General features: G+C 33.3%; 1 protein-coding gene across 1 annotated transcript; it reads left to right on the top strand.

Annotated features, from left to right (window-relative positions):
• The first annotated feature begins 3,848 nt into the window (after positions 1-3,848).
• On the top strand, positions 3,849-4,968 carry LOC120579507 (ATP-dependent DNA helicase PIF1-like). Its single transcript, XM_039831913.1, has 3 exons — positions 3,849-3,930; positions 4,027-4,111; positions 4,260-4,968. Exons 1-3 carry the CDS (start codon positions 3,849-3,851, stop codon positions 4,966-4,968), a joined length of 876 nt encoding a protein of 291 aa, XP_039687847.1.
• The last annotated feature ends 8,335 nt before the right edge of the window (positions 4,969-13,303 follow it).

The following is a 13,303-nucleotide window of genomic DNA, read 5'->3' as shown; positions in this document are numbered from 1 at the left end:
GCTCATCAGTTCGCTTAAGCGACTACATGTTCGCTTAAGCGAACGAGTTCCAGTAGCAATCAGAAATCTTCGCTTACTTGCTCGCTCACAGTTCCCTTAGGCGAACAGAATCCAGAAAAACTATGAGTGTTCGCCTACCAGGTCGCTTAAGCGAACCTCTAAGCGAACTTTCACAGGTTTGCAGAAAAAGTTACAGGTTTGGACCCCTTTTCACTCAAAACCCCCAAATTTGATCCCTCATTCCCCAAATGTGTTTCCAGAACATGTTTATAGGTCAAAATGACTAAAAAGACTCACAAAGACACAATTAAACTTGAAAACACTTGACATTTGGACTAACTCATCATTTTCACCAAAACACCAACAACAATTCAAATTCTCATCATGAATTCATGAATATGCATACCCAAGCAATGATTCATCAACCACAACATCAATTAACAACCATAGCATCAATTGAACAAGAATCAAATCTCAAATTAACAACAACTTAGCAAAATTCACCAATTGAGCACAATTTTCACAACTTATCATTTTTACATATTTGAACATGTAATTTCACCAGCAATCTTACAATTATCATCAATTCATGCATACAAACATATCATCACAGTTGGAGCACGAATTTAACAACAATTATCGGTTATGCAAAAATTCATACAACATTTGAAATTTCACAAAATGATGATGATTATGATAAAGACTAACCCCCTTACCTTAGATAAAGATTAATCCCAACTTAGGCTTCACTTTAGCTCCTAAGCTCACTCCAATCTTGATTCTTCAAGCTCTCCCTCTTCTCTCTAACCCTCGTTCATCTATTCTCCCACTTTCTCTCTCTAGAAAATATCTTATGAAATGAATGAAATGATATTTCCTAAGACAACTCCTTAGGTATAATCCTTTATGGGCCTAACCTAGTTTCTAGTGGGCTTAACCCATTTCTATTCAAACCAAAAATATTTCTACACTCCAAACAATATTTAACTAATCTTATTTATAAAAGGTCTTAAGTTGTCTTAAACAGCTTTTTGGAGCCAAAATTTGAGGTTAATTTTGTCATTTTAATATTGACATCTCATTATTATTATTATTATTATTATTATAATTATTATTATTATTATTATCTTATTTATAAAAGGTCTTAAGTTGTCTTAAGCAGCTTTTTGGAGCCAAAATTTGAGGTTAATTTTGTCATTTTCATATTGACATCTTATTCTTATTATTATTATTATTATTATTATTATTATTATTATTATTTAATATTTAATATTTAATATATATTTAAGCAATTGAACAATAATCTTAGTTTGTTTGTTTTTTTTTTCGTTTTTTTTTCTTTCTTAATTTTATTTTGTTTTTCTTTCACATTATTATTTAATAAATATAATTTATATTTAATTATTTAATAATAATAATTTATATTTAAGCAATTGAACAAGCCTTTGTTATATTTATGCCATAAACTACTAAATATATATTTAAGCAATTGAACAAAATTTCATTAAATTTGTGCCAGAAACTATAAAATACATTTTTTTTTCTTCCATAATCTTAGTTTTTTTTTTTCTTTTTTTTTCTTTCATAATTTTATTTTGTTTTTCTTTCACATTAGTACATAATAATAATAATTTATATTTAAACAATTGAACAAACTTTCACTAAATTTATGCCATAAACTACTAAATACGTTTTTTTTCTTTCAAAATTTTATTTTGTTTTTCTTTCAGGTTATTATTTAATAATTTATCTTATTTATAAAAGGTCTTAAGTTGTCTTAAACAGCTTTTTGGAGCCAAAATTTGAGGTTAATTTTATCATTTTAATATTGACATCTCATTATTATTATTATTATTATTATTATTATTATTATTATTATTATTATTATTATTTAATATTTAATATTTAATATATATTTAAGCAATTGAACAATAATCTTAGTTTGTTTGTTTTTTTTTTTCGTTTTTTTTTTCTTTCATAATTTTATTTTGTTTTTCTTTCACATTATTATTTAATAATAATAATTTATATTTAAGCAATTGAACAAACCTTTGTTATATTTATGCCATAAACTACTAAATATATATTTAAGCAATTGAACAAACTTTCGCTAAATTTGTGCCATAAACTATTAAATACGTTTTTTTTTTCTTCCATAATCTTAGTTTTTTTTTTCCTTTTTTTTCTTTCATAATTTTATTTTGTTTTTCTTTCACATTATTATTTAATAATAATAATTTATATTTAAACAATTGAACAAGCTTTCACTAAATTTATGCCATAAACTACTAATTACATTTTTTTTCTTTCAAAATTTTATTTTGTTTTTCTTTCAGGTTATTATTTAATAATTTATCTTATTTATAAAAGGTCTTAAGTTGTCTTAAACAGCTTTTTTGAGCCAAAATTTGAGGTTAATTTTGTCATTTTAATATTGACATCTCATTATTATTATTATTATTATTATTTAATATTTAATATTTAATATATATTTAAGCAATTGAACAATAATCTTAGTTTGTTTTTTTTTTCGTTTTTTTTTTCTTTCATAATTTTATTTTGTTTTTCTTTCACATTATTATTTAATAATAATAATTTATATTTAATTATTTAATAATAATAATTTATATTTAAGCAATTGAACAAAGCTTTGTTATATTTATGCCATAAACTACTAAATATATATTTAAGCAATTGAACAAACTTTCGCTAAATTTGTGCCATAAACTATTAAATACGTTTTTTTTTTCTTCCATAATCTTAGTTTTTTTTTCCTTTTTTTTCTTTCATAATTTTATTTTGTTTTTCTTTCACATTATTATTTAATAATAATAATTTATATTTAAACAATTGAACAAGCTTTCACTAAATTTATACCATAAACTACTAAATACGTTTTTTTTCTTTCAAAATTTTATTTTGTTTTTCTTTCAGGTTATTATTTAATAATTTATATTTAAGCAATTGAACAAACCTTTGTTAAATTTATGCCATAAACTTCTAAATATGTTTTATTTTTCTTCCATAATCTTAATTTTTTTTTTCGTTTTTTTTTTCAAAATTTTATTTTGTTTTTCTTTCACGTTATTATTTAATAATATATATTTAAGCAATTGAACAAACCTTTGTTATATTTATGCCATAAACTACTAAATATATATTTAAGCAATTGAACAAACTTTCGCTAAATTTGTGCCATAAACTATTAAATACGTTTTTTTTTTCTTCCATAATCTTAGTTTTTTTTTTCCTTTTGTTTTCTTTCATAATTTAATTTTGTTTTTCTTTCACATTATTATTTAATAATAATAATTTATATTTAAACAATTGAACAAACTTTCACTAAATTTATGCCATAAACTACTAAATACGTTTTTTTTCTTTCAAATTTTTTTTTTGTTTTTCTTTCAGGTTATTATTTAATAATTTATATTTAAGCAATTGAACAAACCTTTGTTAAATTTATGCCATAAACTACTAAATACGTTTTATTTTTCTTCCATAATCTTAGTTTGTTTTTTCGTTTTTTTTTTCAAAATTTTATTTTGTTTTTCTTTCACGTTATTATTTAATAATATATATTTAAGCAATTGAACAAACCTTTGTTATATTTATGCCATAAACTACTAAATACGTTTTTTTTTTCCATAATCTTAGTTTTTTTTTTTTCTTCCATAATCTTAGTTTGTTTTTTTCTTTGATAATCTTATTTTGTTTTTCGTTAGATGGAAATCATAGTTTGTTTTCTATTTTCTCTATTTTTTTGGTAGTGTTATTTTCTCTATTTATTTGGCAATATAACCACCGATCCCCATATGTTTTTTTTATGGGGTCATTTTGCTGAACAAATGAATAGCTATATGAGCACAAATGGAAATACTTTTTCAATTGTAGTTGTTATGAATCTATGTCGACTTAATGTTTTTGGTGGTAATTAGATTATCTTTTTAAAAGTAATTATGTTTAATTTCTTTGTATTGTTAATGATATATATCACTTAATACCTTTGGTGTATTGTTTTAATAGGTATGTATGGGATTGCCAATGCATTCAATGAAACCAAGTTGCTTATAAATCCCAACATTGAAGAATGTTGCAACTACAAGAAAGGGTATACACTAACCTATCGGTATTACACATATATTATATACTGATAATTATTGGAATTTTTTTTTTGGTTAAGTATGATTTTCTTATATTTTACGATAGGATGAAAACTGGCAATGCATCTTTGACCCAATTTCTTCAATTGTTAATAGCACATATCCATCACTTTTGGAGAATGTGAGTGATATTTCATTTTTTCAAGATAGGGCAATTTTAGCACCTACCAATGATATTGTTGATTCACTAAACAATTTCATTTTATCGATGATTTCTGGTGAGAAAAAAACATACTTAAGTGCTGATAGTCCGTCTACACATGATGAAAATATTAATGGTCCTGATCATATTCTAACTCCAGAATTTTTGACCACCGTCAAATCTTCAGGTTTGCCAAACCATGAGTTAAATCTCAAGGTTGGAGTTCCAATTATGTTATTGAGAAATATTGATCAACCGTTAGGATTATGCAATGGTACGCACCTTATAATTACGCAAATGGGGAATTTCGTACTTAAGGCAAAGATAATATCAGGAAACAGTATTGGACAAAAGGTATATATCCCAAGATTGACTTTGTCTCCATCTCCATCTGATACAAAACTTTCTTTCACGTTTCAACATAAACAGTTTCCTATTATGGTCTCATTTGCGATGACTATCAATAAGAGCCAAGGACAATCTCTTAAAAATGTTGGAATATATCTTCCAGAACCCATATTTTCACACGGACAGTTATATGTTGCTCTTTCATGCGTTACTTCACGTGCTGGGCTGAAGATGCTGATGTGCGATGACGAAGGACGTGTCTCCAACAAAACTAATAATGTTGTCTACAAAGAAGTCTTTCAGAATTTAAGATAGGTAATTTACACATATACATATTCGTATATATTTTCTATTTGTTTATTGTTGCGTGCATCTAGCTATGTTTTTCAAAGCACTTTTATTTAAAATAATGCTTTTCTTTCGAAATATATATATATATATATATATATATATATATATATATATGTGTGTGTGTGTGTGTGTGTGTGTGTGTGTGGGTGCACACGTGTTTGTAAGAAATAATATTTAGAATTTTGTTGTTGACAAAAAAAACTTATCAACTAAATTTGTTTCACAAATTAACAATATATTATGCATTTTTTTACATTTTTAAGTTCTTTATAATCGTGTATAATCATACAAATTTATTTTATTTCATGCCAGGTTGATCATCATCTTTATGATGAATTTTCAATTTGGAATCAGCAAAAATCATGGACACAAAACTTAGTTTTACCGATTCAATTGTTGAGAATTGATATGTCTTTATTATCCACGAATTTGTATATTATTACTCAAGCCAGAGTTATATTAGTAGTTGCATTTGGTTATTTTTATTTGGTTATCCGATGTGATAACGAGAATTCTAAATTACTTCAAGTTTTTATTGGTTTTATTTTGGACACGTTAATTCATGCTCACTTACAACTATTATTGTTTCATTTACGATTACCTTATTTATTAATCAATGTCATATCTAACTTCCCGTGCATCGCACGGGTCTAAATACTAGTAACGGTAAAATGTCACTAACAGTCACTAAACGGTAAAATCTCAATTTACTCTAGTATGTTAATGAAATAACTATTCTCACTAAACACTAAAAGTAATTCTCACCCAAAACTATAATTTTACCCGTCCTCACCAAATGACCAAAATACCCTTAAGTCCAAAATGACTAAAATACCCTTCTAGCACGGAAACACATAAATTAAAAGAACGAGTAATGTACGAGTCAAAATCACCACACCCATGCACATGCATCATTTATTAAAATCCAGACGGATATCGAAGAAATACAATTGATCAATTGGAAACAAGGTTGTTTTATTTAAGGTCAAATGCATCCAAATGTCCTTTAAGTTTTTCGTTTTTTTAAAGTTGGACTATTAAGTTTCAAAAGTCCCAAATAAGTTCTTTTAGTTTCTGAAACGTTTCAAAGTCATATAGTTAGCGTTTGAATTGCTGATTTTTTTTAGTTGATAGAAATTTTGAACTCAATTTCGTTTTAAATTGAATAGGAACACTTAATTTTTTATGAAAATTATCTTTTATTCATCACTATTATTTTGTTTTGCATTTGAGTTTATATGTTTTTCGAATGAAAAATGATATTTTGACAACCATTTTGTGACAATCTATGTGACAACTTTATCTCTCATACTCACATTATTTTTTACTTTCTCTCTCTATTACTTTGGTTTCCGTGTCACTATCTACTTTCCTTTGTAAATTAGTAGTTGTCACAAAAGTTGTCACTCAATTTATTGTTCAAATAACACACCTCTTTTCGAATTGTGTATTTGTGATTGCTATGAAGATGTCAAATTAAACATTAGTTGTAACGCAAGTATAATATTAGGCACAGAGAGTAGAGCACATAGTAACTATAACAGTGCTTTTAAAGTTTTTCCTTATGAAATTTGTTGTGTTACATCACATAATGAAACTTTCATCACATAATGACTCAAACTGGTACCAGTCCCTTTTGCAGCAAATTAGTATAAAGATGAGAGTAAAACTGTGCCATAAAGATGCATGATTCTTAAGTGGCAATTTCCAAAGCCATCTTCAAGTAGTCTTTTTCATTAGAGTTAGAGGCCATCACCCGTATAGTCAACGCAGGTACTTCCAATTAAATGCAAACGGACACAACGACACGTTATGATGTCGCCGCCGCATGGATTCGGCAATGCCCGTGAACAACGCATACCGACTCTTGCACATTGCCCTGCTTCAACGTTCTTAATCTGGACAATTACTGCAAATGGTAAAGGAAGTTAAAGTTGGAACCAATACACATATCTATGCATATAACGTATATATTTAGGAATGTTTGGTATTAAATTGAGCATGTAGTATACTAATTTTTCATTAATTAAGAATATTTTACGAGTTCCTAACATATAAATATATTGGTGAGAATGATGAACACAAAGTTAAAAAATATATACATACAGAATGTGGTGAGCATGAAGACAGCCAAAGTAACGAGCTTAACATAAGTCATTGTTTGATCAAAATAAAGAATAAGTTAAAATTATTTGTTATGAACTTAGCTTAGTATTGTAACAATTTGTAGAGAGGTCTATCTATATACTAGCAGACACTATAGCTCCCTACTTTAATTATTAGGAAAAGTGAAATGGCTATGTTTAATAATTTATAGAGGTCCATATACTAACTGACACTATAGCTCCCTTATTAAATTGATCATGATATTTAACAATTTTGTGGTATCCTTATGAAATTAAAATTGTTTCATTCCCTTTCATCAAAAATAAATATTAACTTGCCGTACAATAATTAAGCTGCTTGATGGTGCTTCACAATGTTTATATAAAATCTCTTTTCGGCGTGTTTTCGTCTTATAACTGAAAAGCCAAGGCTCGTGTCCTATAACTGAAAACGCAAGGCTTGTGAATAATCACATTAGTTTTACCTTTTAACTAAAAAACAACCTTGTCAAAAACAATATATATATATATATATATATATATATATATATATATATATATATATATATATATATAAACAACATTCTATCGAATATATCTAAAGACACAAATTCAAAATTATTAAAACAGAGCTTAATTCTTGGTTAGATTTTACTTATCTCTTGGTCGAACTCAAATTATCAATGTCTCTTTTTCCTGTGAATTGCAGGGTTGCACAATAAAGCCAAAAAAGACGAATTTACGAATTATCCCATCTTAATTTTTTGACACCTCAGCATATATTTACCATTTTGTGTATTTTGTAACAGAAAATTATATTTAGATGAAAGAAAAATTAGCTTTCAAAAGATTGATGTGATTTTGTAACAAAAAATTCTTTTTATATGGTTTTATCTAAACAACCTAAATTTCTTTTTTTATAAAATGATTTTATTACGATAAACAAACACAAAATATATTCTGATTTATTTATTACGATAATCTTGATTTTGACTTCTCTGGTTTGCTTTGAATCGCTTTCTTTTACGGTTGTGCCAACGAGTTTGGTCTGGTGGATCACAAATCTCATTCACATGGCATACGCGTGCCAATGGCCGTGTGTGTCGGAAGCCACACCCTCTTCAGCTCTGGTGGCGTCTGCTGCGCCGGCTCCTTCTGTCGCAGCTCCAACAATGTCCTTTGCAGCGGTTCTTGCGGGAACTAAGCCCTCTGTCGACAAGCCCTTTCCTGTCCCTTGTATTAAAGGTGATGCGTTGAGTATTAAAATATGTCAAGAGGAATACAGTCTGGGTGTTGATGATTGTAAGAAGGCGTTAAGGGCGCACTTGACTCTTAATAAAGGAGACAAGCCCTTTTCTGCGCGTGATCTTCGTTCCAAAATTGGAGCAATTTGGAAAACAACGGCGGGTTGGAAGATGGTACCTCTTGGCAAGGGCTTCTATGATTTTCATTTTGATTCGGCTGAAGACCTAAAGAAAATATGGGCAACAGGCACTATGAATCTTAAGCCAGGTTTATTGAGATTTTCTCAGTGGACAAAAGACTTTAAGTTGTTGGCGCAAAAGCAGACTCACGTTTCGCTTTGGATACGGTTGATTGAATTACCGCAAGAGTATTGGCGGGAGAGGACTTTGAAGGAGATAGCAAGTGATGTGGGTACACCTATTGATATTGATGGCCCAACCAGAAACCGTATGTTTGGTCATTATGCTCGAATCTTAGTTGATATTGATTTATCCAAGAAAGCTTACGATGAGGTGCTGGTTGAATGCGAGGGTTTCGCGTTTAAAGTGGCGATACAATATGAACGGAGGCCTCTTTTTTGCCATCATTGTTATAACATTGGACACAACATCTCTTCTTGCCGATGGCTGCATTAGAGAAAACCGCTGGTGGGAATAAGCCAACCAAGGACACTTCTGCATCCAAAGTGGCGGGTGTCCCGGTCTCAGATAGCGGGGTGGAGACCCCGACCTTTGTCTATTCCACTTCGACAACAACTGCCAGGACTTCTGTACCTGTCCCTCAGACAACACAGGCTACTCATTTCATCACGCAATCAATTCCGGTTTCTTTAACGGCTGTTCCGGTTTCTGACATTTCCACAAATTCATTCAGTATTCCTTTGCAAAATGTGTTCGACCGCATTGAAAGAGATACTCGCTCTGTGTTGAATGTATCTTTTCCTGTGTTGGAGGGTGTCTCCAAAGTAGCGCACGATGACGTGCAATTGGTAGCAGCGAGGAAGGTTCCACAGACACCACGGGAGGTGTTGGGAAACCCTGTGGTATCTGCGGTCTCTGATCTGCTGCTGGATGATGTAGAACAAACTCATTTGATTCGGGGGGAGCTGGGGGGGAGTCCCACTGGATCTCTTGGGGGTGTTCCACATTCATCCCCTCTTGGGAGTGAGGACGTACGACCTAGGGGAGAAGTACAAACAATTCGGACATCGAGGGAGGGGTTGGAGCACCCTTTGGTGAATGAGAGTTCTGTGCCTCTTCAGGATGGAGTGGATCATGATCATGTGAGCCCGAGGGAGCTGATGGAGAGTCCCAAGGGTGCTCGTGATAGTGCTTCACGTCCATTCCCTTTTGCGCATGTTGACATGCAAGAGCTTTCTGCCGAAGCTCAGGTTCCTCCGGATAACTTGGTTAACAATCCTGCTGGAGTTCCGCGCACTATTGTTAATGTGACTGATACTGCTCCTCAGGAGGGACTCGACAACCAGGCTGCTTCTAATATTCATAGTAGCGCTCGCATTCAACAGGATCTAGATTTATGGCGCCGTGTTAAGGAGTATGACAAAAAAACTGCAGCTGAACCTTTTCTTCCAGTTTTAACAAGGCAGCAGAAGCTTCATCTCAAGAAAACCACTTCCGGTAAGCCCACTTCAACCCGCTCCACGGGTTCAAAATCTAGATCTCATCAATGATTGTTCTCTATTGGAATGTCCGTGGTTTTGGAAACTTGGACACTAAAATCGCGCTGCAGAATTTTTATTTATCTAATAAGCCTACTTTTATCTTCTTGGCTGAGCCTATGATTAGCTTTTCTTATGTTCCTTCGTGGTATTGGCATAGTATCGGTGTAAAAAAATGTTGTTTGAATAATAGGGGTCCTCGGCTACCTAATTTATGGGCTCTGTGGAATGATGAAGTTCTTGTTGTCGTCATTTTTAATTCGGATCAATGTATTGCTCTTGAAGTCACCTGGCAGCATTCTTCTGTTTTCCTTGCAGCGATATATGCTAACACCTCTTATTTATTTCGCCGTCTTTTATGGGCTGATCTTACACATCTTCAAGGGTGTTTTCTTGGTCCTTGGTTGTTCATTGGTGACTTTAATGCTGTTATGGGTGCTCATGAAAAGAGGGGTCGGTGGCCTCCTACTGCTGCTTCTTGTTCGGATTTTGGTTCTTGGTCGAATGCGAATCTTTTAACGCATCTCCCCTCTTCTGGTCCGTTGCTTACTTGGTCGAATGGTCGCCTGGGTTCGGCCTATGTTGCTCTTCGTCTTGACAGGTCTATTTGTAATGAGGAGTGGCTTGCTTTCTATCGTGTCACTAGTTGCTGTACGCTGATCCGTCACCAGTCAGATCATCATCCGCTCTTGCTTTCTGCAGATGTCGCTTCGGTTAAGAATGCCATCTCTTTTAAATTTTATAAGGCGTGGACATCTCATGTGGATTGTCGAAGGCTGGTATTGGAGAATTGGGCGAAAAATGTGAGAGGTGTTGGCATGGTTCGCTTACAAGGTAAATTACGCATTCTCAAAACGGTTTTTAAGCAGTGGAACCGCTCTGTGTTCGGAGATGTTGATAGGCAGGTCCGGTTGGCTACAGATGAGGTGTCGCGTATCCAGCAGATTATTGACTCGGTTGGCTTCTCGGACGATTTGTATAGGCAGGATCTTGAAGCGCAACTGCTTCTTACTAATGCGTTAAATGTCCAAGATCAGTTTTGGAAAGAGAAGTCTCGCCATCAGAGTTTTATTCATGGGGACAGAAACACAGCTTACTTTCATCGGGTAGCCAGGATCAAAGCGTCTTCCAAAAATATTTCTTTGTTGTATGATGGTGCTACTGTTTTATCGGATGCAGGAGACATTGCGGCCCATATTCTTAATTACTTTCAGGGCATCTTTGATGTGGTGAATAATTGTATTCCTAATGACCTGGTGGCTCGTTCTATCCATGCGTTGGTCACGGAAGATGAGAATAATATGCTCATCCGTCTTCCGTTACGTGATGAAATTAAATCCGCGGTTTTTGATCTCAATGGGGATGGTGCTCCGGGGCCTGATGGTTTTGGTGGTCATTTCTATCAGTCTTTTTGGGACATTGTTGGCTCGGATGTGGTACTCTCGGTGCAAGATTTTTTCCTCCAAGGTTCTTTTGCTGATAATATTAACTCTAATCTGCTGGTGCTCATTCCTAAAATTCCAGGGGCCCAAGCTATGGGAGATTTTCGACCTATTGCTTTAGCTAATTTTCAATTTAAAATTGTGACTAAGATTTTGGCTGACCGTCTCGCCTCAATTGCTATGTGTTGAACAACAAGGTTTTATTCGTGGTCATAATATTGCGGATTGCATTATCTTGGCGTCTGAGGGGATTAATGTGTTAGATAAAAGACAGTATGGTGGTAATATTGCGTTAAAGGTGGATATTCGCAAGGCTTTTGATACGCTGGACTGGAATTTCTTAATTGCGGTGTTGCATCAGTTTGGTTTTTCTTCTGTTTTCTCCAATTGGATTTTGGCAATTTTACACTCGGCCAGACTTTCTATTTTGGTGAATGGCAAGGCGCTGGGGTTCTTCTCTTGTGTCCGTGGTGTTCGTCAAGGGGACCCTTTATCTCCTCTCCTTTTTTGTCTTGCCGAAGAGGTTCTTAGTAGAGCCTTATCTTTGGCTAGGAATTCGCGCATGATTGTGCCTTTATCTTATTGTCGTGGTGTTTGTCTGCCCACTCATATTCTTTATGCGGATGATGTCTTGATTTTTTGCAAAGGTCTCAAAAGTAATATTCGTTGTTTGCTTGCTATTTTCAAAGATTATGCAGATGTTTCCGGCCAGCTCATTAACAACCATAAGAGTTGTTTTTATTCTGGTTCTATGACGGTGGTGCGTGAGAAGATGCTTGGCGATTTGTTGGGTTTTGGCGCTGGCTCAATTCCTTTTACTTATCTTGGCTGCCCGATGTTCAAAGGAAAACCGAAGCCAATTTATTTCCTTCCTATTTCTGATAAAATCAAGATGAAGCTTGCTACTTGGAAAGGTTCCTTGCTTTCTATTATGGGTCGTGTTCAATTGGTTAAATCCGTTATACATGGTATGTTACTTTTCTCCTTTCATGTTTATATGTGGCCTCAGAGCTTGTTGCATGATTTAGATAAATGGATAAAGAATTCTATTTGGAGTGGGGATGTTCACACGCGAAAATTATGCACGGTTTCTTGGAAAGTGGTTTGTCGACCGTGGGAGGAAGGGGGGCTGGATCTCAAGCCTACTCGCCTTGTTAACGAAGCTTTAATGTTACATTTAGCTTGGAATCTGGTTTCTGAGGACTCTCAGTGGTCTTTTTTGTTGAAATCCTGTTACTTTTCTAAAGGGCAGCCTATTCGACATTATTTCAAATCATCTATTTGGTGCGGTGTCAAACCACACATTGATACTATTCTTGCTAATTCTCTTTGGGTGGTGGGTACTGGTGCTAAGATTCAACTTTGGACTGATAATTGGCTTGGGGAAACTTTGGTGGATATTTTGCATATTGATCCTATGGTTCATGTCAACTTCTCTGGTTTACTGTCTGATGTTATTATTAATGGTGTCTGGAATTTGCCGGATGAGTTGAGCTCGATCCCTGATGTTGCTTCTCAACTGCCATCTGTTGTGCTTCCTTCTTCGGAGCTCCCGGACCTCCTTTCTTGGCCGCTTGCTCAAGATGGGAAGTTAACTGTCAAGCTGGCCTACTCTTTTCTCACGTCGCACACTCCTTGTGTTCCATGGGCGTCAACTATTTGGAAGTCTTTCATTCCTCCATCTCATTCTTTTATTTTTTGGAGGCTTGCTCATGATAGATTACCCATGGATGACAACCTTTCTTCACGTGGGTGTGCATTGGTTTCGATATGTAGCCTTTGTTTGGAGCAAGTCGAAACTTCTGATCATTTGTTTCTTCGTTGTAAGT

This window comes from Medicago truncatula, chromosome 3 (assembly GCF_003473485.1).
Source record: "Medicago truncatula cultivar Jemalong A17 chromosome 3, MtrunA17r5.0-ANR, whole genome shotgun sequence".
NCBI lineage: Eukaryota > Viridiplantae > Streptophyta > Magnoliopsida > Fabales > Fabaceae > Medicago > Medicago truncatula.
Note: the sequence above shows the minus strand (reverse complement) of the source record. Positions and strands in the feature narration are given on the sequence as shown.

What these genes read in the sequence shown, in the direction of transcription:
- LOC120579507 (XM_039831913.1), top strand. Translation starts at nt 3,849, where the DNA reads ATGAATAGCTATATGAGCACAAATGGAAATACTTTTTCAATTGTAGTT. An exon ending in TCGACTTAATGTTTTTGGTG is followed by an intron (nt 3,931 to 4,026) that starts GTAATTAGATTA and finishes TTGTTTTAATAG; the next exon opens with GTATGTATGGGATTGCCAAT. An exon ending in TGTTGCAACTACAAGAAAGG is followed by an intron (nt 4,112 to 4,259) that starts GTATACACTAAC and finishes AATTGTTAATAG; the next exon opens with CACATATCCATCACTTTTGG.